General features: G+C 35.7%; 1 protein-coding gene across 17 annotated transcripts in view; it reads left to right on the plus strand.

Moving 5' to 3' along the window:
- Positions 1-24,162, plus strand: part of FUT8 (fucosyltransferase 8) — a 312,310-nt gene that overhangs the window by 152,320 nt on the left and 135,828 nt on the right. For all 17 annotated transcript variants that reach the window (XM_045060078.1, XM_011283275.3, XM_045060082.1 and 14 more), the window contains one exon: positions 377-804. In XM_045060078.1, the coding sequence (XP_044916013.1) occupies positions 602-804 (203 nt within the window). In that variant the 5' untranslated portion in view covers positions 377-601. The remainder of the gene's footprint in view (positions 1-376; positions 805-24,162) is intronic.

A 24,162-nucleotide genomic window follows, 5' to 3' on the forward strand; every position in this document is an offset into this window, starting at 1 on the left:
TCTGTTTGAGTTAATGGAAACATTAGACCAAAATATGTAGTTGAATACATTTTCTTTGGTTTTGATTGCTTATTCAAAGATACAGTCTTTTGATCTCCATATATGATCTATTGACAATGATGTATGAAGGAAAAGTGATGATGGCACTTAGAGGACTTTCACGCTTAGAGCCAATTAATTAATCTGGTAGAGCCCTAGTATATATACATAGTTGATTTAATAGGCAGATATGAAAGCATTTGCCTTTTACTTATTATTAGGCAGTTAGGTTATCTGCCAGTCAACACCAGAGTGTTTCCTCCAACTCCATGAATCTCAGCATATGCTATTTTCCATATCCTAAATAATTTAAATACGTTTCTTACTCTTTCCACAGCATGTAGAGTCCATGAAGCACAAGACAGTAAAGCTTCTTACTCATACCACCAGGAGGATCTCCTTGAAAGATTCGCTACAGGACTACCAGAGACACAAATTCTCTGAAGCATGACGTGTTGAAACAACAAAAGGCTACTGCTTACGCACTAGCTACAAACAAACTTAAGATGTTTCCAATTCTTTGAGCTCCGGGAAGCCAGGGGAGTGAGTTGAAAATCTGAAAATGCGGCCATGGACTGGTTCCTGGCGTTGGATTATGCTCATTCTTTTTGCCTGGGGGACCTTGCTGTTTTATATAGGTGGTCACTTGGTACGAGATAATGACCACCCTGATCACTCTAGCCGAGAACTGTCCAAGATTCTGGCAAAGCTTGAACGCTTAAAACAGCAAAATGAAGATTTGAGGCGAATGGCTGAATCTCTCCGGTAGGTTCTGAAAATGAAGGAAGAATGATGAAGTATTGTACTTTATTTTTAGTTTCAGGGCTTCATTCATCGATTAAAAAATACTTAATGATTTTTTTAAACTGTTTTTGTAAAAATTTAAATATTTTAGTGAGATACTTTTTATACCAATTCTATATAAATAGAGAATTTCTCCATAGTGTCAAAACTTATTTTGCATATAGATTTTAATATAGAAAAACCACGCCATTTAATTTATGTTTTTATACTTCATTTATAGTTGTCTTCAGCATTTTGAATAATTTTGATACATTAAATACAAACTATGATTTAAATTAGTACATATTAAAATTTTTATTATATGGACTATAACAATGACATTTATAATAATTGGGAGACTGAGTCAGTCTAAATATAACTTATTAAAATGAAGAAACAAAAATTCATCATTAAATAAAACAACTGGATCTGGAACCTAGGGAATTGTTATTGTTGCTGCTTCTAGTCTATTAAAAAATGTGCCATGTATGTTGGAAGGCATCACCTGTTAGGAAATACAAAATCTTGTATTTTCAGGGAACAAATAATTCCTAAATTCTAGTTCCTCTGCTTTATATATGAAGGTGATTATGTGTTTAGTGCCTGCTGTCTCTCAAGCTAGAATTTGAAGATTTGAGATGGAGTCATTACTCTAGAGTTGGTAATTGACCTGAAGAGAGGTAGTGTAGAGAAAAAGAGGACAGAATTCATTCCCTTTTGAGAAAGATACATTGAAGAGTAGAAGGTGAAAGCATCCTACTGTACATAGAGCCTTCAGAGCAGATGGGGAAGGAGAGAGGGAGAATGCTAGGGTGTGGAAGATGAGTAGCAGTCTGTGAAAAAAGAATGTAGTTGGCAGAGTCACATGCTTTTGGAGCTTGAGGGAAGACTTCTATGGTTCTCTGATTCCCCTACCTCCCCACTGCCACTGCCCATGCACTCTTTCTTTGGAACTCACTTCTTTCTCTCAACTTTTTTCTTCACCATAATATTATTTTTGGTCCTTTTATGTTCTATGGAAGAAAATGCTAGGTTTTAAGAATTTTATACAATGAATGAAAAATTATTCCTGTCATTTGTAGAAGTAGTACCATGCGGTAAAATACAAAGTAATTAGGGATTAGAAAGTGGACAGAGAACTTCTTGCATTTATATATCCTTTTATTTCCTTTTGGGCAGGAGCCTGGGAGTATCATGGAGAAGGTGATCTCTCAATTGAGTCTTACTCAGTCATTTGTTATGAGAATCAAAGGTTGATAATTTAGAGGTTAATAATAATAGCTGTCATTTATCAAGTTTATCATGTGCCAGGTACTGTGCCAAGGGCTTTGCTTGGATTATCTCATTAAATTTCATAAATTTCTTTATGAGATGCCGGTACTATTTTTATAACCATTTTACAGATGAGGTATGAAAGGGATATTAAGTAATTTAATTTTTCCCAAAGTTATACTTTCCACAAGTGGTGGAGCTTACTTTGCTTCCTAGCAGTATGACCTGAAAGCCTGGACTCTGATGAAATGTGTTGCCTCTGTGAATAGAAACCAGAGAGAAGTCACTGATTCAGAAATCTCAACTAAAATCTCATGTAGGAGATCGCCAAGAGTAGATGCTGGGCTAATTGATTTTGGGATATGCTTTGATTGTAGTAAAATCTTATTCTACATCCTGGGAATCATTGCTCCTTGGAAAAGATTTTGCTTCTTAACAATTTAGGCTCGTAAATAATTGATTATTTTTCTCCTCATTCCAACTTCAATACTGATACTTCAGCTGGTTTATTTCTGACTGCCAAGTATTTTGTTTGTATTGCATGAAAGAAAGCTTGCCTCTAATAATAGTTGTTTCTTCTGTGGAGTGATCTTTGGGTTTTGTAAGCCACTTTATTTATATTCATTTCTGTTGAAATTAAATTCTCAACTACTGTGTTCAAATGTAGAGACAACTAAGAGCTGAGACAGTACGTCATGCTTTAATATTGTAAATATAATCTGAAAACACGGTTTGAGTTAGTTTTTATAGAGAGAGCTGTAATTTTAGGAAAATAAATAAGTAATTATTTTCCCTCATTAGGGACAAAAACCTCCTCAGGTCTTTCCATCAACTTTACGGGTAGGGACATTTGTGTTTTAGCCAGAGGGATTCCATTTTAGAAACCCTGGCATAAAAGGAAGAACAGTAGATGTGCTACTGGTGTTGGTGTTTTTTCCCTCACTCATTGTAACATTTTGTACCCAATTTGCTATGTCTTTTTCTTATTAAAAAAAAAAAATGTGTTCATAAGCTAGACCAAAAAGGAGTAATTCATATGTCTGTAAAACTAGGTCATTTCTTTCAGATGAGGCATATGGATTGGGTTTGGAAAGCAACTCAGAAGCTTGAAATTACAATTTTTAAGATTTAGGACACTAGTTTTAAAACCATCTAACCAGTTCTTCAGCTAGAATTTGATAATTTTGTTGATTGTACTACATATTTAGGAAAATAATTTAAAAATCATTATTCTGAGGGATACAAATGTTTATGCACAAAGTTTGGGAGGTTGGGGTGTGTGTGTGTGTGTCTAATTCTGACTTATTGATGAATAATTTTTATACATTAAAATTCTTTTTTTTTTTTTAGCACATAGGTGTATGAATTGTGGCAAATACTTACAGTCCTGTAACTACCACCACAATTAAATTATAGAAGAATTCTACCTCCCACCAGAATTCTGTTGTGCCCATTTGTGGTCAAATTCTAGCCTTACCTTCTGTCCCTAATACCCACTGATCTATTTTCTCCTGCATTTTATTCTGTTCCTAAGTAGAATAATGTGGTTTGTCTCCTTTTGTATCTTTTTTTTTAAAAATTAAAAAAAATGTTTATTTATTTTTGAGATAGAGAGACACAGAGCATGAACAGGGGAGGGTCAGAGAGAGAGGGAGACACAGAATCTGAAGCAGCCTCCAGGCTCTGAGCTGTCAGCATAGAGCCCGACGCGGGGCTTGAACTCACGGACTGTGAGATCATGACCAGAGCCGAAGTCAGATGCTTAACCGACTGAGCCACCCAGGCGCCCCTGTATCTTTTTTTTTTTTTCATTTAGTATAATGTACTTGGGATTCATTAATGTTATTGTGTGTATTGGTAGTTTTTTTTCTTTTTCCTGAGTATTATTTTAATTCCTTTTTATTTTTTTATTTAAAAAAATTTTTTTTTTTCTAATGTTTATTTATTTTTGAGAGAGACAGAGACAGAATGCGAGTGGGTTAGGGGCAGAGAAAGAGGGAGACACAGAATCTGAAGCAGGCTTCAGGCTCCGAGCCATCAGCACAGAGCCTGGTGTGGGGCTTGAACTCACAGAGTTGTGAGATCATGACCTGAGCCAAAGTCAGACGCTCAACCGACTGAGCCACCCAGGTGCCCCTTAATTCCTTTTTAATACTGAGTAGTATTCGACAGTATTGAGGTATCACAGTATTGTTCTCTTTTTTTTTTTTTTTTTTTTTTTGATGTATTGACCAGTTAAAGGATGTTAGGGTTGTTTTTGTTTTTGGACAATTATGAACAAAGCTGTTATAACATTTGCTCTATAGCTCTTTGCAGGAACATAAGTTTTTATTTCTCTCGGGTAAATATCTAGGAGTGGGGTGGCTGGGTCATTTGAGTGCATTTTTAATTTTTTAAGAAGTTGCCCAAATGTTTTTCAGTTTATCTGCATCGTTTTGCATTCCTACCAACAATGCTTGGGAGTTCCAGTTGCTCTCACTTTTAGCACTTGCTATTGTTAGTTATTTTTATTTTAGCTGTTTTAACAGAAATGTAGTATTATCTCACTGTAGCTTCAACTTGCATTTCTTTTTTTCTTTAATGTTTATTTATTTTGAGAGAGATACAGAGCACTAGTGGGGGAGGGGCAGAGAGAAGGGGAAAGAGGAAGAATCGCAAGCAGGCTCTGTGCTCTCAGTGCAAAGCCTGATGCAGGCCGAACTTATGACCTATGAGATCATGACCTCAGCCAAAATCAAGAGTCTGATGCTCAATGGACTGAGCTACCCAGCTGCCCCTCAGTTTGCATTTCTATCATGCCTAATGGTGTTGAACATTTTTTTCATGTGCTTAATTGCCATTCTTCTGTGAGGTGTCTGTTCACATTTGTTACCTATTTTTTAAAAGCTGAGGTTTTGTATTAAAGTTTGTTTTCTTATTGCATTCTTTTTTTAAAAAAAAATTTTTTTTTCAACGTTTATTTATTTTTGGGACAGAGAGAGACAGAGCATGAACGGGGGAGGGGCAGAGAGAGAGGGAGACACAGGATCGGAAACAGGCTCCAGGCTCTGAGCCATCAGCCCAGAGCCTGACGCGGGGCTCGAACTCACGGATCGCGAGATTGTGACCTGGCTGAAGTCGGTCGCTTAACCGACTGCGCCACCCAGGCGCCCCTTATTGCATTCTTTTTAAAAATTGGGTTTATATACAATGTAAAATTATGTGTATACACACACACACACACACACACATATATATGTAATATAAGATAAAGTAAAAACCCAGTGACTTAAAACAAAATTTCATTAATTTAAGTTGTCCTCAACTGGGTTGTTTTTCTAATCTGGGGTTGCTCTTGTGGTTGCTACATTGTGGTAAGGCAGTCCAGATGACCTCACTCATTAGCTGGGGCCGTCAGTTGCTCCCTTCCATGTAGCTTTTCCAGCAGGATAGTCCAGGTGTCTTATATAGTAGTGTTCCAAGAGGGCAAGAGCAGAAAAAGGCCAAGTATCCAAAGTCACACAGTGTCCCTTCTGTCACCTTCTACTAGTGTATGCAAGTGAAAGGGACACTCCATATTCAGGGCAGAGAAAGAGGAACTGCAAAGAATGTGTAGCCATATTTAACCCACAATTCTCCTTTCCAGAAGTACTGGGGTAGGTCAAATCATCGTGGTTCTGACAGCTAGAGTTTAGTTTAGACTTTGTTGGTAGTAATAGGGAGGTACGGTTGGATTTTTAGCAGAGGAATGACACATTGAAAATGGTTGAGTAAGATTTAGATTTTCAGGTGAATTTGGGGCATGTGCCTCATTGGAATGAAATTAACTAGGAAACGTAGTATTAATCTAGACATGAGGTGATACTGACCTAGATTAAATTAATGATTGAATTTTTTGGTTTGGGAACCAATGTACATCTGCTTATTTTCCCATGTTTTCTCTGTGCTCTTACTTGTCTTTCTGCAGACATCGCTTTCTTACTTGTTAATTGCCAGCATGTTAGGTAAATATGTCATAGTCTTTCTTTTAAAAACTTAGAGATCATCACTTTCTTAGCCTGCCATTCTATAGGAATGCCTTTACATGCTTCGTGTTTGTTTTATCTCAACCTTTAATAATATGAAATTACTGTCGGTTCACAGAATTTTTGCTTCTTGGAATTTGAATCTGCCACATTGCCTCTCAGTCATGGTTGACATTTAGCAGAAAATACCTAGAAAATTATTGAAACTTGTTCAAAAGCCCTTGAGCAGTGCACCATAAGCAGGCCAGATGTTGCAGCTGGACAGAACTTGTAAAATCTAAAGAGTACTTAATTGACAGCTTTCCTTTTAACTTAATTCATTTTTGTTCTAGGTCCATTTATTTTTGAGATTACAACTTAAAGAAAATTCAAATGTGACTTTGTGACCTACTAATAAGCTTGTTTGTTTGTTTCAGGAAAACAGAAGATATTTCTTCTGGAATTTAGATGCTAGCTGTAAACTATACATTTACAAACCACAAAGAATGTATAATTAATTTAGGGATTATCTCTTTTTCTGAGCTATGCAGTAATTTTCCCAGATGGATTAGAGCCAAAGCATGACTCTTCTGGTGGAAAATTTGACTGAGACAACAGAAGTGTGGAACATTGACATGGGTAGAAAGGAAACTGATGGGGTGTTTCATAGGTCATATCTTACTTCTGTTCAAGAAGTTGGTATTAGGAAGTAGGGATGTCTTTGTTCCTGTTGGTTGATTGGAAAATTTGCTCTAGGCTCTCATCTCTGTAACTGCTCATCTCTCATGTAAAGAGTATACTTATATTCCTAGAACAAGTGAATAGGTTGGAATGTATAGAGCACCTGCCATCTACTTGTAACCTTCCCTTATATATGTGGTTTTCATTTTTGCAACCCTGCATCCATTATTCCTTATGCTATTAAGAGTATCTTATTTTTCCTTAGGGAAACTGTTGCTTCCCTGTGTGAGAATATTTTAATGAGATTTGTGGTCAAGATTCCTAGCCTTTCCAGTCTGACAAACAAATGCTTTCTCCCTGGAATTTTTACTAGCCTTTTTATATATTGCTGGATTAAATTTGCCAGTGTTTTATTTCAGAATTTTTTTCTATGTTAAACAAGACATGTATACCTGTAGTTTTTCCTTCTTACAATGCCTTTTGGGTTTTGGTAGCAAGGTTATGCAGGGAAGTTCTATTCTCTGGAAGGTTTTGTATAAAGTTGGTATTCATTCTATTTTAAATCTTTGTTAGAATTCTACCAGCAAAGCCCTCTGGGTCTAGAGTCTTTTGAGGGGTGTGCAAGGGTTGAGTTGGGGAGTGAAAGAGGACATGGGAAGGTTTTAAATTCTGGATTTGATCTTTTTAATAGAAATTGGACTCTTCATATTTTCTATTTTTTCTTATGTCAGTTTTGGTAAGATGTGTTTTTCAAGGAATGTGTACATTTTATCAACATTTTCAAATGTATTAACATAAAGTTGTTCATAATGACTTTTTAATATTCTTCTCCACACCTGTGGTACCTGTAGTAATGTCCTTCTTTTCATTCCTGATACTGATTATTTTTGTTTACTCCTTTTATCTTGCTAAGAGTTTATCATTTTCATTTACCGTTTCCAAGAATGAGTTTGGTTGTTTTTGTTTTGTTTTGCTTTTTCTCTAATGATATGTTTGGTTTTTTTTCTATTGATTTCTATTTAGTTTGATAATTTCTTACATCCTCTATTTTTTGTGTTTTTTTTTTTTTTTTGCTGTTGTTTTTAAAGCTTTTTCAGAAAGAATTTTATATCATTGATCTTAAACCTTGCTTCTTTTTTGATATATGCCTGGTGAACTTTAAATTTCTCTCTAAGCACCAATTTTATTTATTTTATTTTATTTTTTTCAAAGGAACATTCATTTCTATCTTGGTAGAGCAAGCTCAGAGGCAATTTCTCCTGTTCCTCAACTTGGAGCTGATTTTTTCAGTTCCTTCTTTTTTTTTTTTTTTTTTAAATTTTTTTTTCAACTTTTTTTTTTTTTTTTTTTTTTTTTTGGGACAGAGAGAGACAGAGCATGAATGGGGGAGGGGCAGAGAGAGAGGGAGACACAGAATCGGAAACAGGCTCCAGGCTCCGAGCCATCAGCCCAGAGCCTGATGCGGGGCTCGAACTCCTGGACCGCGAGATCGTGACCTGGCTGAAGTCGGACGCTTAACCGACTGCGCCACCCAGGCGCCCCTCTAAGCACCAATTTTAAGTTGCATCCCATAAGTTTTGACAATGTCCTATCTTAATTGTAATTAAAATAATTAAAAATTTTAAAAATATTTTCAAATTTCTATTGTTATTTTTTTCTTTGACCCACAGGTCATTTAAGAGTATGTTGCTTAATTTCTAAATGGGAAACTTTTTTCCTTATGTCCAACTGAGAGTGATTGAATGTGGCAAGAGTAGGATGATAAAAGTTACTTTACGTTACTACACTATGTATATGATTATTTTGAATTTGCCTTTATTGTAGTGCTGGGTTTTTCGTGTAATTATATGTATACATATGTAATCTTTTAAACATGGGCATTGATTTAAGTGTAAATGCAGAAAGTTCCCATTGTGGATGGTTTATCCTTTTGTTCATCTAATGACAAGTTATCACTGTTGATTTGGAAACAGATATTTTTGATGAATACTTTTTAATTAATTCAGTTTTCAAAATATAGATTAAAAAAACAACCGGAAGTAGTCAACAGTTGAACACAAACAAGTAAGTGTAGCTTTCATATGAATAGTCACACTTTTATTCAAGTGTGAATTAAATTTGGCTACCTTTTTACCAGTGATCCTTATAGTAGCTTACTTGCTGAAGATGGTTGGCTCTCTGGGGTTTTGTGTGTGTGTGTGCTTGGCTTTAAATGGCAAACTATGCCTAATGGAAAATCCAGCCCTCCCCACCTCTTTGTTGTTGTTGTTTTCTTTAATGGCTCCCAAGCAAAGAATGGTTTTACATTTTTATTTATTTATTTTTTATTTATTTTGAACACTTGTATGGCTCCCTCTCCACCTCTCTCTCTCTCTCTCTCTCTCTCTCTCTCTCTCTCTCTCTTTTAAATTTATTTATTTAAATTCAAGTTTGTTAACATACAGTATATATTGATTTCTGGAGTAGAACCCAGTGATTCATCACTTGCATATAACACCCAGTGCTCATCCCAACAAGTGCCCTCTTTACGCCCATCACCCATTTAGCCCATTCCTCTACCTACTTCCCCTCTAACAACCTTCAGTTTGTTCTCTGTCTTTAAGAGTCTTTCTCTTCTTTTAAAAATGTTTCATTTATTAAAACATTTTTTCTAATGTTTATTTATTTTTGAGAGAGGGACAGAGACAGATGTGAGCGGGGAAGGGGCAGAGAGAGAGGGAGACACAGAATCCCAAGCAGGCTCCAGGCTCTGAGCTGTTAGCACAGAGCCCAGTGCAGGGCTTGAACCCATGAACTGTGAGATCATGCCCTGAGCCGAAGTTGAATGCTTAACTGACTGGGCCACCTAGGTGCCCCTAAAATGTTTTGTCTTTGAGAGAGAGAGAGAGGGAGAGAGAGCACGCATACGTGTGAGTGGGGGAGAGGAGGCAGAGAGAGAGACACACACAGAATCCCAAGCAGGCTTCAGGCTCTGAGCTGTCAGCACAGAGCCCCATGCAGGACTCAAACCCGCAAACCGTGAGATCATGACCTGAGCCAAAGTCGGTTACCTAACTGACTGAGCGACCCAGGCTCCCCTGTCTTTAAGAGTCTTATTATGGTTTGTCTCCCTCTCTGTTTTTATCTTGTTTCCTTCTATTCCCCTATGTTTATCTGATTTGTTTCTTAAATTCCACATATGAGGGGCGCCTGGGTGGCGCAGTCGGTTAAGCGACCGACTTCAGCCAGGTCACGATCTCGCGGTCCGTGAGTTCGAGCCCCGCGTCAGGCTCTGGGCTGATGGCTCAGAGCCTGGAGCCTGTTTCCGATTCTGTGTCTCCCTCTCTCTCTGCCCCTCCCCCGTTCATGCTCTGTCTCTCTCTGTCCCAAAAATAAATAAACGTTGAAAAAAAAAATTAAAAAAAAAATTCCACATATGAGTGAAATCCTGTGATATTTATCTTTCTCTGACTGACTTATTTCACTTAGCGTAATACACTCGTTCCATCCACATTCTTGCAAATAGTAAGATTTCATTCTTTTTGGTTTCCAAATAGTATTCCATTGTAAATGTATACCACATCTTCTCTATCTATTCATTAACTAATGGACATTTGGGCTCTTTCCATCATTTAGCTATTGTTGATAGCACTGATATAAATATTAGAGTGCATGTGCCGCTTTGAATCAACATTTTGGTCTCCTTTGGATAAATATCTGGTAGTGCAATTACTGGGTTGTAGGGTTTTACATTTTTATTTATTTTTTATTTTATTTTATTTTTTTTAATTTTTTTTTTCAACGTTTATTTATTTTTCGGACAGAGAGAGACAGAGCATGAACAGGGGAGGGGCAGAGAGAGAGGGAGACACAGAATCTGAAACAGGCTGCAGGCTCTGAGCGGTCAGCACAGAGCCTGATGCGGGGCTCGAACTCCCGGACCGCGAGATCGTGACCTGGCTGAAGTCGGACGCTTAACCGACTGCGCCACCCAGGCGCCCCTAGGTTTTACATTTTTAAATCGTTGGTGAAGAAATAAATTCCAAGGAGAACATGCAACAGAGGCCATATGTAGCCACAAAGCCTGAGCTGTTTACTATCTGGCCCTTTATACAAAGTTTGCTGATCAAAAGTTTGTGTGAATAAGGATGTCCTCATTTTTAACTCTTGTCTCTTAATCTTTGAACTGTTATGCATGTTGCATGTGAGTTATTAACATGCTCTTAATTCAGTGTCCAATTATTGAATCATTCTTATGTTTTTGTTTACTTTAAGTCTTTATATACTTACTTTATACCTTTGATTTCCTCTTGTTTTATACTTGTTACACCGTGTTCACCTATTCCATATTTTCATCGGTCTGCTTTCTTGAAGCAGCTTATATTTAGAACTGAAATGGGTTTTATGAGTAAGAGTGAATATATTTAGAAAGAATAGTCTGGTGTGAGTTTCTCAGATTTGGATTTGAACCTCTAGTATACTACTTACTAACTGATCTTAAAAAAGATTTACAGTCTTTCTGATCTTCAGGTTTTTCACTTGTAGAATGGCAGTAACAGTCTCTATTTTGAAGTATTGTTAAGCTTTTAATGAGATTTAAAAGCTTATGCAGAAGACCTCCTTTGTATTAGTAGTTCATCAATAAATAGTAATTTTAGCTAATGGTAGTTGATAATCTAGTTTTAGTTAATGGTAGTTAATAATCTAAAAAGTGCATGACCTTATATACTTATTGTAGAACTCAGAATACTTGTTTCCATTGTTTTTAATAGAAAGAATTTTCTTATGTCACATATTTAGCACAATGGATTGAAATTCAGAAACCTACATGTTCTTTAGAGTAACTCTTCACCTTGAGAAAATTATTTAACCTCTGTGGGCCTAGAATCAAAACTATGGAGAAAGTTGATTGGGATAGATGATAACATTTGATGGATCTGTCTTTGCAGAGATAAAATAGTTAAATACACTAGGTTAAGTGGAAGCATAGAATGGGCTTTATTCCTAATAATTTGGTTCTCATTACTGAATTATATGTATGCTTTTAGAAGTGGGAATTATAACTCCCCATCTTAAGCTTTATTTAAAATGTAGGAATTTTAGTTATTGATTATCACTGCCTAAAAGGTCTCTATGGAAGAATGGATCATTCTTTTTTTTTTTTAATTTTTTTTTAACGTTTATTTATTTTTGGGACAGAGAGAGACAGAGCATGAACTGGGGAGGGGCAGAGAGAGAGGGAGGCCACCCAGGCGCCCCCAGAATGGATCATTCTTTGAGAATGGTGTCACATAAGAAAAATACTAAAATCTTAACTCAATTGAAAAAATTTAAACTTTGTGTTTGAATTATTTTCCATATATTAATGCTTTAGAGGAGTGCCTGGGTGGCTCAGTCAGTTAAGCATCCGACCTCAGCTCAGGTCATGATCTCACGGTTGGTGAGTTTAAGCCCCGCATTGGGTGAGCTCGAGGCCTGCTCCAGGTGAGCTTGAACTCCAGACCGGTTTCTGCATTTTCTCTCCTTCTATGTCTCCCTTTCTCTCTCTCTCCCTCTCCACCTCATGGGATTCTCTGTCACTGTCTCTCACTCACATGCTCTCTCTCTCTCTCTCTCTCTCTCTCTCTCTCAAAAACTAAATGAATAAAAAAATTTATAAATTCTGTAGAGACAAAGTGAATTTTAAAATGTATGAATATTTGAGTTTAGGGCTGGATTAAACATTCTTTACATATTATCCTTTATTGTTTTATCCTGGTATTATGGAATATTTGATAATAGTTCCAAGCTCTTCTTGATAATTGAAGATAATAATAGCAAGAAATATGGCTATAGTCATCAATTTCAGTGTCACCTGATTTATATAGATGGTACATAATTTAGTAGTTGTTTGGAAAACAACTTTCTGGGCTCTTACACTTCTTTTGGGAAGACTTTTATTTCATTGTGAAGATGTTTGCTTTATTTTTGAGATTGTCATATTGACATTTTATAATTCATTCATTTAAAATCATGAAAAAATGGTTGTTAGTTTCAGAGATTAATATTCTAGACAAAGCTGTCTGAAGAGTAAATATAAAAAGATTTTGACATAGTGAGTTTGTGAATTACAATGGCTAGAAGAAAGTATAGTATAAAATAGCACACTGCTTTTCTTGTTGTTGCTGGTTCAAATAAGTTTGATTTTAATCTAGTGGTTCTTTTAAACTGTGCAAAAGGTGTTGCTTGTCAGAGATGTTTCGCATCAGAAATGGCGTAAGAGACTCTAATAAGGTTTAGAGAGAAACTGAGGTTACCCTAATAAATACAGAATGCTAAATCTGCAAATAAATAAAGACAAAAGGGACATTCAGAAGTACAGTTTAATATTAATTCTCATTTGTATTCATTAGCACTTCAAAAATATTGTCTTTCTTACCACATGATATGTACAGAGGCTAAGTGACTTAGTCATTTTTCTGCAAGTCAGTGGCAGAAGCAGAAATAGGATCTTCCAAGGAATTATGAAATTGTATCTAATTTTCAGTATACTGCCAACACTGTCATTTTTTATACCTTTTCAAGTTTCTCTTCTTTTAAATATTTACACAGGACATTATGTTGTTACTAGCCTACCAATAATAACCAAAATACCCTCTTTCATATTACAATTACTTCTGCTAATTGTAATCAGAGGTTCCCATATACCAATATTAGAAATGGCCATTTGAATCATTACATCTTCAAATTATATGGATACACCTGTATAAGCATATAAGGGCTATGTTTAATATTTATTGAGCTCAACTATAGTAACAGCTTATAATCTGTATAAATAAATACAAATGGCACATTTGACACAAGTTTGCTATGATCAGTACTTGTGTTTTATGTGGGTCATGGATCTATGGGAAGAAACCACATGCTGTAAGATTAGCTTAAGTTCCCGATTTGGTCAATCATACATAAGCTTATTAGAAGTGGTGTGGCCACATGGAGTAGGAATAGTTGTAATATGTCTAAATGTAGCTTCCCTTGGCCCTTTAGAGTCCCTGATGGTCCCATAAACTGCCTGTGCAATTGTCTACACAAGGTATTGTCTTGCTAGCTCTAAGTCTATTTGCTGTTAATACTGTAATCCTTTTATACCTGGAACTAATGTCACCTTTTTGGAAGAATATATACAAATAATCTATGCATTTCCATTCAAGGGTATATGTACGCTTTAAGATCTTAGACGTTCTTGGCCACACCTAACATCAGTAAAACCCTATTCTGATCCTTGAGAATAAAACAAAATTCATTTCAAGATATCTTCAATAATAAATATGACTCTGGCTTCCCAGCATTTTGGAGAGTACATCTCCCTACAGTACTGTTAGCGTTACATACTCTACACACACACACACACACACACACACACACACACAACACGTGCGCACACGCATACATAGAAGATTGGTTGCAAAGTAACCTAAGCCAGTTGATTGATCATTATTATTTTATTTTTGATAGCTATTGGTATCTTCCCCAAACTAGAGGTCAGTGTATGCATGTGCAAAAACAGTCACACAACCTATTCTGTAACTCTCGTGAAGTCCATGCTCTCTAACCTTTTAGGTGTTCTAGCAATGTCTTGTGTAAAAAGTTCTCTCAAGGCAGTTGTGGCATTATTCTAATTCCTGAATTTGGCCAGTCTTCTCTTCAGGTATCAGAGAATATCTGAATCAGCCTCTGGATACTGTGTGGTTTTGGAACCTAAGCCTAACACACCATCCCAAAGATTATAGATTACTGGGTTTACTAGATTTTTACATGTTGTTCACAAAGTGCTTCTACAGTTAACATTTTCATGTATATTAAATTAATGTTATATAACAATGAAATAATATTTCTTGAGTCTTTTTAGCTAATAAACTTTCATTGGAAATAAAGTTGGCTGAAGAGCTTAATATTACTGTTTCCTTTGGGATATTGGCTTTTCTCCCCAGATTTATGGGGATATAATTGACACATAACATTATGAAAGTTTAAGGTTATTGTGAAATGTTTACCACAATAAGGTTAGTTACTTAATTACCCATGTCTATGTATGTATGTGTATGTGGTGAGAACTCTTAAGATCTCTTTTAGCAACTTCCAAGTATACAATACAGTATTATTGTTTTATTTTTCAAATCTTTATTTTTGAGAGAGGGAGGGAGAGTTGCAGAGAGAGAGAGAGAGAGAGAGAGACATAGAATCTGAAGCAGCCTCCAGGCTCTGAGCTGTCAGCACAGAGCCCAGCGTGGGGTTCAAACTCCCAGATGGTGAGATCATGACCTGAGCTGAAGTCGGATGCTTGACTGACTGAGCCATCCAGGCACTGCTATGGTTTCAGTTCTGAAGTCTTTACTCCATTTTGAGTTACCTTTGTTAGTGATGTATGATAAGGATTCAACTTAATTGTTCTGTATGTGGTTATTCAGTTTCCCCAGCACCGTTTATTGAAGAGACTGTCTTTTCTTCATTGAGTAATCTTGGCTCCCTTATCAAAAAAGCAGTTGACTAAACATGTGAGCATTTTTTTCTGGGCTCTTGATTCTTTTACATTGGTCTCTGTTTTTATGCAAGTACCATACTGTTTGGATTACTATAGCTTTGCAGTATAGTGGGAAATAAACCTGTGATTCCTCCAACTTTATTCTTCCTTAAGATAGTTTTGACTATTCAGCAACTTTTGTGGTTCCATACGAATTTTAGGATTGTTTTTCTATTTCTGTGAAAAATGCAATTGGAATTTTGTTGGGGATTGCATTGAACCTGTAGATTGCTTTGGGTAATATGGACATTTTAACAATAATAATCTCTTCATCTGTGAACATGGGATATCTTTCCATTTATGTCTTCTTCCATTTCTTGCATTAGAGTCTTGGTGTACAGATCTTTCACTTCTTTGGTTAAATCTATTCCTAAGTATTTTATTGTTCTGATGCTGTTGTGAATGGAATTTCTAAGAAAAATTTTCACGTTTTGTGGTTAGTGTATAGAAACAACTGATTTTTGTATGTTTATTTTGTATCCTGCTATTTTACTAAATTTGGTAATTGGTTTTAAAACAGTTTAAAAACTGTTTTTTTTAGTGGAGGCTTTAGGATTTTATATCTACAAGATCCTGTCATCTGCAAACAAAAACAAGTTTACTTTTTCCTTTCTGATTTGGATGCCTTTTATTTCGTTTTCTTACCTAATTGCTCTGGCTAGTACTTCCCCTACTATGTTGAACAGGAGTAGTGAGAGTGGGCATCCCTTTGCTTCTCGCTGATCTTACAGGAAAAGCTTTCAACCCTTCACCATTAAGTGTGATGTTTGCTATGAGTTTTTCATATGTAGCTTTTAATATGTTGAGATATGTTTCTTATGCACCCATTTTTTTCGTGTTTTTTTATATGAAAGGATGTTATATTTTGTCAAATACTTTTCTGAATTTATTGAGATAATCATATGATTTTTGTCTTTCATTCTATTAATATGGTATATCACACTTAATGATTTGCATATGTTGAAGTATCCTTGCATCCTGGGGATATGCTGCTTGTTCATGGTTGTGATCCCTTTAATATGCTCTTGGATTAGATTTGCTTATATTGAGAAATTTTTTATCCAAATTCATTAATCTGTAGTTTTCTTCTTGTAGAATCCTTTCTTGGATTTGGACTTAGGGCACTGCTGGCCTCATAAAATGAGTTTAGGAGTAATCTCTCCCCCTTTATTTTTTGAAAGTTTAAGAAGGATTGGCATTAATTCTTCAAACCTTTGGTAGAATTCATCAGTGAAACAATCTGGTCCTGGGCTCTTCTTTGTTGGCAGGTTTTTGATTACTGATTCAGCCTCCTGACTTGTAACTGGTCTTTTTAGATTTACTGTTTCTTCATTATTCAATTTTGTTAGGTTGAATGTTTGCAGGAATTTAAGTATTCTAGGTTATTCCATTTGTGTTGGCATTTTATTGATACTAGTAGTCTTAAGATCCTTTGAGTTTCTGTGGTATCAGTTGTAATTTCTCTTACTTCATTTATAATTTTATTTGTTTGATCCTTTCTTTATCCTAGTCTGGCTAAAGATTTGTCAATTTTGTCTTTTCAAAATATCAGCACCTAATTTCATTAATATTTTCTGTAATTTTTCTGATCTCTATTACATTGATTTCTGCTCTATTATTTCCTTTCTTCTGCCAACTTTGGGCTTAGTTTGTTCTTTTTTGTTTACTTGCAGTGTAAAGTTAGATTGTTTATAGCAGATATTTCTTTTTTCTTAATTAATTTCTAGTTTCATATCATTGTTATCAGAAAAGATACTTTGTATGATTTCAGTGTTCTTTTTTTGTGACCTGTTCTAATCTACTCTGGAGAATGTTCCATGTGCACTTGAAAGCTATGTGTATTCTGCTGCTGTTGGATGTAATATTCTGTATGTGTCTGGTCCTTTTTGTCAAAAAAGTGGTTCAAATGCAGTGTTTCCTTATTGATTTTCTGAATGAATGATTTGTTCATTGTTCAAAATAAGGCATTAAAGTAGTCTACTGTTATTGTATTGTTGCCTGTTTCTTCCTTCATTTCTGTTAGTATTTGCTTAATGTGTTTTGGTTCTCTGATGTTGGGTGCCTGTATATTTACATTGCTTAGTGGATTGATCCCTTTATCATTTATAATTACCTTCTTTGTCTCTTTTAAAAGTCTTTGGATTATAATCTATTTTGTCTGATATAAATATAGCTATCCTTACTCTCTTTTGGTTTCTACTTGCATGGAATATTTTTTCCATCCTTTCATTTTGAGCCTCTTTATGTCCTTAAAGCAGTGAGTCTCTTGTAGGCAGCAGGTAGCTATTTTTTTTTTAATTTTTAATGTTTATTTATTTATTGAGAGGGAGGGAGACCAAGTATGAGCAGGGGAAGGGCAGAGAGAGAGGGAGACACAGAATCTGAAGCAAGCTCCAGGCTCTGAGCTATCAGCACAGAGCCCGACATGGGGCTTAAACTCACGAAACATGAGATCGTGACCTGAGCTGAAGTTGGAGGTTGAATATATTGATCCTCCCAGGCATGACTGGGTTTTGTTTCTTTATCCATCTAGTCACTCTATGTTTTTTGATTGGAGAATTTAGTACATTTACACTTAGAGTAATTATTGATATTTAAGGAGTTACTAATGCCACCTTATTAACTGTATGGGCCAAAACATTAAAGAGGAGGGAACGCTCTCAAACTAATTTTATGAGGCCAGCATTACCCTGATACCAAAAGTATTACCCTGAAGGACTCTACAAAAAAAGAAAACTAGAGACCAGCATCCCTGATGAATATACAAAAATTATCAGCAACAAAATATAAGCCAATCTTGAAGGGCTTATTCCCTAATAAAATATTTTATTACTCCTTACATGTAGATTAGAACACACATACACCAGTACACACAAATACTTTCACTACATACACCATTTGCTAAGGTATTCTAAAGTTTATTACTGACATTGTAGTATAGTTATGTAGAGACTGATAAATCTATTGTTGATCATCCTTTAAGGGAAGTTACATTTGGTGTTCATTTTATTTTGGTTTCTGTTACATTTCTAGTAATGTGTATATAGAGACCACTGCATCAGAACAGATGTCATGCCTGATCTAATTCATTTAAAGGAAATCAGGTTTTGTAGAAATAATAAATTAGGCAAATGGTTTTTTTAATGACCATGTATCTTAACTATGGAATACAATATTATATGGTAGAACAATCATCTTTAAAGGGATAATCTGTAATCAGGTAAGAAACCTTAAGTTAGATGAGCATTCAGGTAAGAAACCTTAAGTTAGATGAGCATTTAGTACTAGTCTAGCAAGTGAAAACAAGCAGGCATGTGCTAACTGAATTATGGGTTGTATTAATGTTCAAAGATATAACAGACTTAATTTAAATATTTGAAACTTATGTATTTAGAAAACAAGGCAAATAAATTGTATCTTACGTTCAAAGCTTAAACCCAAAGAGAATGCTGTTTCTGATATATGCTCTATGCATGTATAAATGTTCATATATTCATACTCTCCTCCCTTCCCCTGTGTTTTCTCTGTCCATTGAGGTTCTGTCCATTTTTCAGGGCCTCTGACCAATAAGCTGCTTCCTAAAGACTTTCCTCAATTTCCTTCTTGCTTAAAATTATCTCTTATAATACTTGTTGGAACCTCTCAGGTATTTTACTTGTTTTTATCTTAACCTCTTTAGTGCTAACTACCTTGAGAGTAGGGGCTATTTCATTCATCTTTGTATCTTCCACAGTATTGAACAGAGTGCCTCCTAGAGAGTAAGTTTTGAGTATATTTTTAGGAATGCATTTACTTAGAGTTTTAATACCAAAATATCCCAGAGAAATTCATTGTAAGGATGTTTCTTATTTCATCCTGATTAATCTGATTGGTTTTTATTTACTAATTTTTTTGGTTTTGAATCCAAACTGCTTCAAGGGAAGATTCTTGGAATTAATTCGGGAAGCATCTTGACTTTTTCTATGGAGTATTTGGACTTTAGGAAAATTATATCCATATCTTTATATCAAAGTGTAAAAATTGGCAGGACTGATGGTAATTATAGGAGGATGGATATTTAAAGGGCATGCCATGTAGGTTGCTATTGTGCATCTTTTCTCTTTACTGAATCCTGTTTCCCCCTCCCCAAATATCCAGTCACTAGGAAAGAAGATATTAGGCTAGACTAACATCACTAGGCTAGGAGATGCTTCTTTTAGTTTAACTGCTAAGGTTATTAATGATGTTTAAAATTTAAAAGCTTTGTGAGATCATGGTTTGCTCTTGCAGTTGATGAATGTTTTTGTAACTTTATAAGTTAGAAACAGGATGGTTTACATACTGTACTTAATTTTTTTTAATGTTTATTTTATATTTGAGAGAGAGTGTGTGTGCCAGTGGGGGAGGGGCAGAGAGATAGGGAGACACAGAATCTGAAGCAGACTCCAGGCACTGAGCTGTCAACACAGAGCCCGGCGAGGGGCTTGAATTCACAAAGCGGGAGATCATGACCTGAGCCAAAGTTTGATGCTCAACCAACTGAGCCACCCAGGCGCCCCAATACATGTTATGTCTAATGTAAAGGAAAAGTTGAAAATAATTTTATCATACTCTGTGTTCTTCATCTAAGCAAATTTATTTTTCTTTTTGATATAAAAAAAAAATTGGAAGAGTGATGCTATATTGGTTTATAAATAGACTGTTTTCATTCAACCACTCCCAAACAGTGCTTTTCAAAGTGTGGTTGGTATTTATTTATTTATTTCAAGTATAATTAACATGTAGTGTTGTATTATTTTCAGGTATACAATATAATGATTCAGCAATTCTATACATTACTCAACACTCATCAGGATAAGTGTACTCTTAAACTTATATCACCGATTCCCCCATTTTCCCCTGCAAAGTGTGGTCATTTGACAGTAGCATAAAATTACTTGGGAACTTCTCTTCTTTTTTTTCTTAAATTTTTTAATGTTTATTTATTATTGAGAGGGAGAGAGACACACAGAGTATGAGCAGGGGAGGAGCAGAGAGAGGGGGAGACACAGAATCTGAAGCAGGCTCCATGCTCTGAGCTGTCAGCACAGAGCCCAACATGGGGCTCGAACTCACAAACTGTAAGATCCTGACCTGAGCCGAAGTCGGTCACTCTACCAACTGAGCCACCCAGGCGCCCCTGGGGAACTTCTTACAAATCCAATTGCTCAGCGCCCTTCCCCCGCCCCACCCCCGGCCTGTTGAATCACAAACTCTAGAGATGTGGCTAAGTAATTTATTTTAACAAACTGTCTAGATGGATCTGATGTATACCTTTAATACATACAGTTAATAAGATGGCATTAGTAAGTCCTTACTTATAAATAATTACTCTCAGTGTAAATGTATTGAACTCTCCAGGCAAAAGACGGAGTGACTAGATGGTTGAAAAGACAAAACTCAACTATATGCCACTTACAAGAGACCACTTCAGCTTTAAGGACACACATAGGCTCAAAGTAAAGGGATGGAAAAAGATTAAGAACCACTGCCTTAAAGTATAAAAAATTTGATATTTAAATCGTGATGGAGAAAATGTGTAACAGAAAAAGAGATAGTTAACTACCAATGAATTATTTTTGGGAGTTTATCATGACCAATTGGTCTCAGACACCTGGCAGAGTTTACTAGTGTAATAAATATTCACATCTTGTTCCCCTTAAATGTAGAACTTCATACAATATGATGGAGGTGAAGTTCATATTAGCTCGAAAGCACTTATTGGGAACCTTCTATTTATTCATTTTAGGAAGATTGCTGCTTTTGCAAGATTTATATTGACTCACTTATGCAGCCAAAGCTTTTATTAACAGCAAGAGCCTTGAAAGGAGAATGTGAATAAAATATTGCTGTACTTGTTTATGTTAAAGAATATAAACCAACATGTATAGGTTTCAGGTTATCTATTCCAGCCTTGTTTTCCAATTAAAACTTATTAGGATTGTTTTTCATAATTCATCTATGTGTGCTATGTGAGTTGGTATGTTTTCTTATTAATAGATGTCAATCATTTTTACCTTTTTTGTTCTACCCATTTTTTCTTCCTTGAATGATGCCATTATTGCCAAATCAGCAAGAAGATACTTATTTATGAGTTTTTTGCTTTTTAAAAAAAACGTTTAATTTTTTATTTTGAGATAGAGAGTGAGCGAACATGAGTGGGGGTGGCCAGAGAGAGGGAGAGAGAGAATCCCAAGCAGGCTCCACACTGTCAACACAGAGCCTGACAAGGGGCTTGATCCCATGAACTATGAGATCATGACCTGAGGTGAAATCAAGAGTGGGAGTCTCACCCAACTAAGCCACACAGGTCCCCCAAGTTCTTTGTTTTCTAACAGGACTTTTGCATATTTACACAAAAATTTGGTTAAAGAAAGATATGTGTTGATATTTGGACAGATTTTTATTTTCTGAGTCTTGAGATTTTTATTTTCTGAGATTTTTATTTTCTGAGTCAAAATACAGCTTATTTTGTGCATTACTTCTGGCTGAGGCCATTAGAATCCCATTGCTGTAACTGTAAGTCAGGGAGTTGAATGTGCCTTTGAGGTGTAGGAAATAGGACGATGTACTTGAGTGTACTTTGCTCCACAGAGGCATAGCTTGAGAGGAGCATAAATGTCAGAATGGTCACTTTAACCAGATTTTTTCTTCTATCCAATTTAAATTTAATATTTAAAGTTATGAATACTCATTTTTGGTTGCATATCCATATTTTATTCATGATGAACACATATGATTTCTTTCATTTTGAATTTATGGGTTTTTTTTTTCTGGAAATTTTATGCTTTTCTGAAATATTTTGACATAAAACGTACTTCATTATTTTTGGATAGATTTATAGTAATGTTGGTATTTCATGATCTCTGCTTACTTCATTAACCTTTATTCTCAGTATTCCTAATTTACATTCTAAACTTCTGCTTTATTGAGCAATTTACAGTTCTCCAGAAGCACCATGCTTCCTGCCTCTGTTCCCTTTGCACATTTTACTATTTTGATGAGTCAGCCCCATCTTTGTTTTATTTTATTTTATTTTTATTTTTTAATGTTTATTTATTTTTGAGAGAGACAGAGTGCGAGCACGGGAGGAGCAGAGTGAGAGGGAGACACAGAATCCAAAGCAGGCTCCAGGCTCTGAGCTGTCAGCACGGAGCCTGACATGGGGCTCGAACTCACCAACCGTGAGATCATGACCTGAGCTGAAGTCGGATGCTTAACTGACTGAGCCACCCAGGTGCCCCAGCCCCCATCGTTCCTAAGCATTTTTAGTGGGTCCTACTGGTCCGCTAAGACTCAACCCAAGCTTGTACTCTGAGAATCCTTTCCCGATTCCACTCAGTTTTCCGTGTGGGAGTGTGTTCTCCTGGTACCTGTGGCTAACTCTAGTCATTTTACTTACCCCAGCATAATAAAGCTTTTTACAGTTGTTTCTTCAACTGAATCTTACGTATCTTGAGGGAGTGGACCATATCTTACTCAGCTCTGTATTATAGTGCCTACTTCAGAAGTTGGTCCCTTTAATAAAATGCCCTACAAATGAATGAGTGAATGAGCAAGTAAATGAACGTGACTGATTTGGGGAGCATTTGTATCTGACTAAAAATCATTCCTATATTCTTAGCTAGTAACTGTCATCTTAGACATGTTTATCATGCCTATTGTATCTTTGATCCCCTGTATTACCTTGGACATAGTGCATGTTGTATAAGTTAATTGGAATTTAGGATGATATTTTGTATAAATCATACAATAGACATATTTATTTGTAGATATAATAATTTTATGATTGAAGGTTAGCATACTTAGGTACCGTCTTTTTTTTTTTTTTTTTTTTTTTTTTAAGATTTTGTTGATCTGCCTTTTACCCCTTTGGTAAAAGTATTCCTTTTACATATTTGGGCTCCATTTAGGGCTGTGGGTTCCTTTGTATTGTGGATTTTTTTTGTGTTTATGATGTACATGGAGAATTCTTGTCAGTAATTACATAGTAGTTCCTTCTGAAATTTAGTATTCTCATGTCATTGTGGAAGATATTAACCATAATATTTTTTGTAGGTCAGGTAACTATGATAGCCATCACTGTGAAAAAATATAAAAACCTACACTGCTCTTTATAACCAACAGGAAGACTTAATAAAGCTTTGACAAATGGCTTATAGACTCTAGACAATAGAAGTTATATTGAATTATTTGGATTGCTGAACATAATAAGCATAAAAGAGAAAGGAGAACGCTGAGTCAAATGTAATGCATTCAGCATCTATAATAACTTTTTTTAAACGTTTATTTATGTTGAGAGAGCACGCAAGTATGTGCAAGTGGGGGAGGGGCAGAGAGTGAGCACAATAACTTTTCAAATTATTTTTAATGTTTATCTTTGAGAGAGAGAGAAAGGGGTGAGGGGCAGAGGAGGGGGGCAGAGGATCTGAAGTGGACTCTGTGCTGACAGCAGAGAGCCCGTTGAGGGGCTTGAACTCATGAACCGTGAGATCATGACCTGAGCTGAAGTTGGACGTTTAACTGACTGAGCCACCCAGGTGCCCAGTAACTTGGTTTTTAATGGCTAATCAGCACATAGAGATCATTGGTGCTTCCCAATGTTGTTTTCATATGGAGGGTCTCATCTTTGTTGTGTAGAGTAGGCAGATATTTAAGAAAACAGTGTTTCACGTTTATTTTCTTTAAACTTTTTAAATTAGATCTGAATTAGGCAGCTAAGAATCTTTGTTTATTTCTTAATACCAAACCTTAAAACTCCTGATTCAAAAGATTAAAGAAAGTAAATTGCTATCTATCACGGCTGTTATTTGCTTATCAGGAACATTAAAAAATGTAACTTAGATG

This window comes from Felis catus, chromosome B3 (assembly GCF_018350175.1).
Source record: "Felis catus isolate Fca126 chromosome B3, F.catus_Fca126_mat1.0, whole genome shotgun sequence".
Lineage (NCBI taxonomy): Eukaryota > Metazoa > Chordata > Mammalia > Carnivora > Felidae > Felis > Felis catus.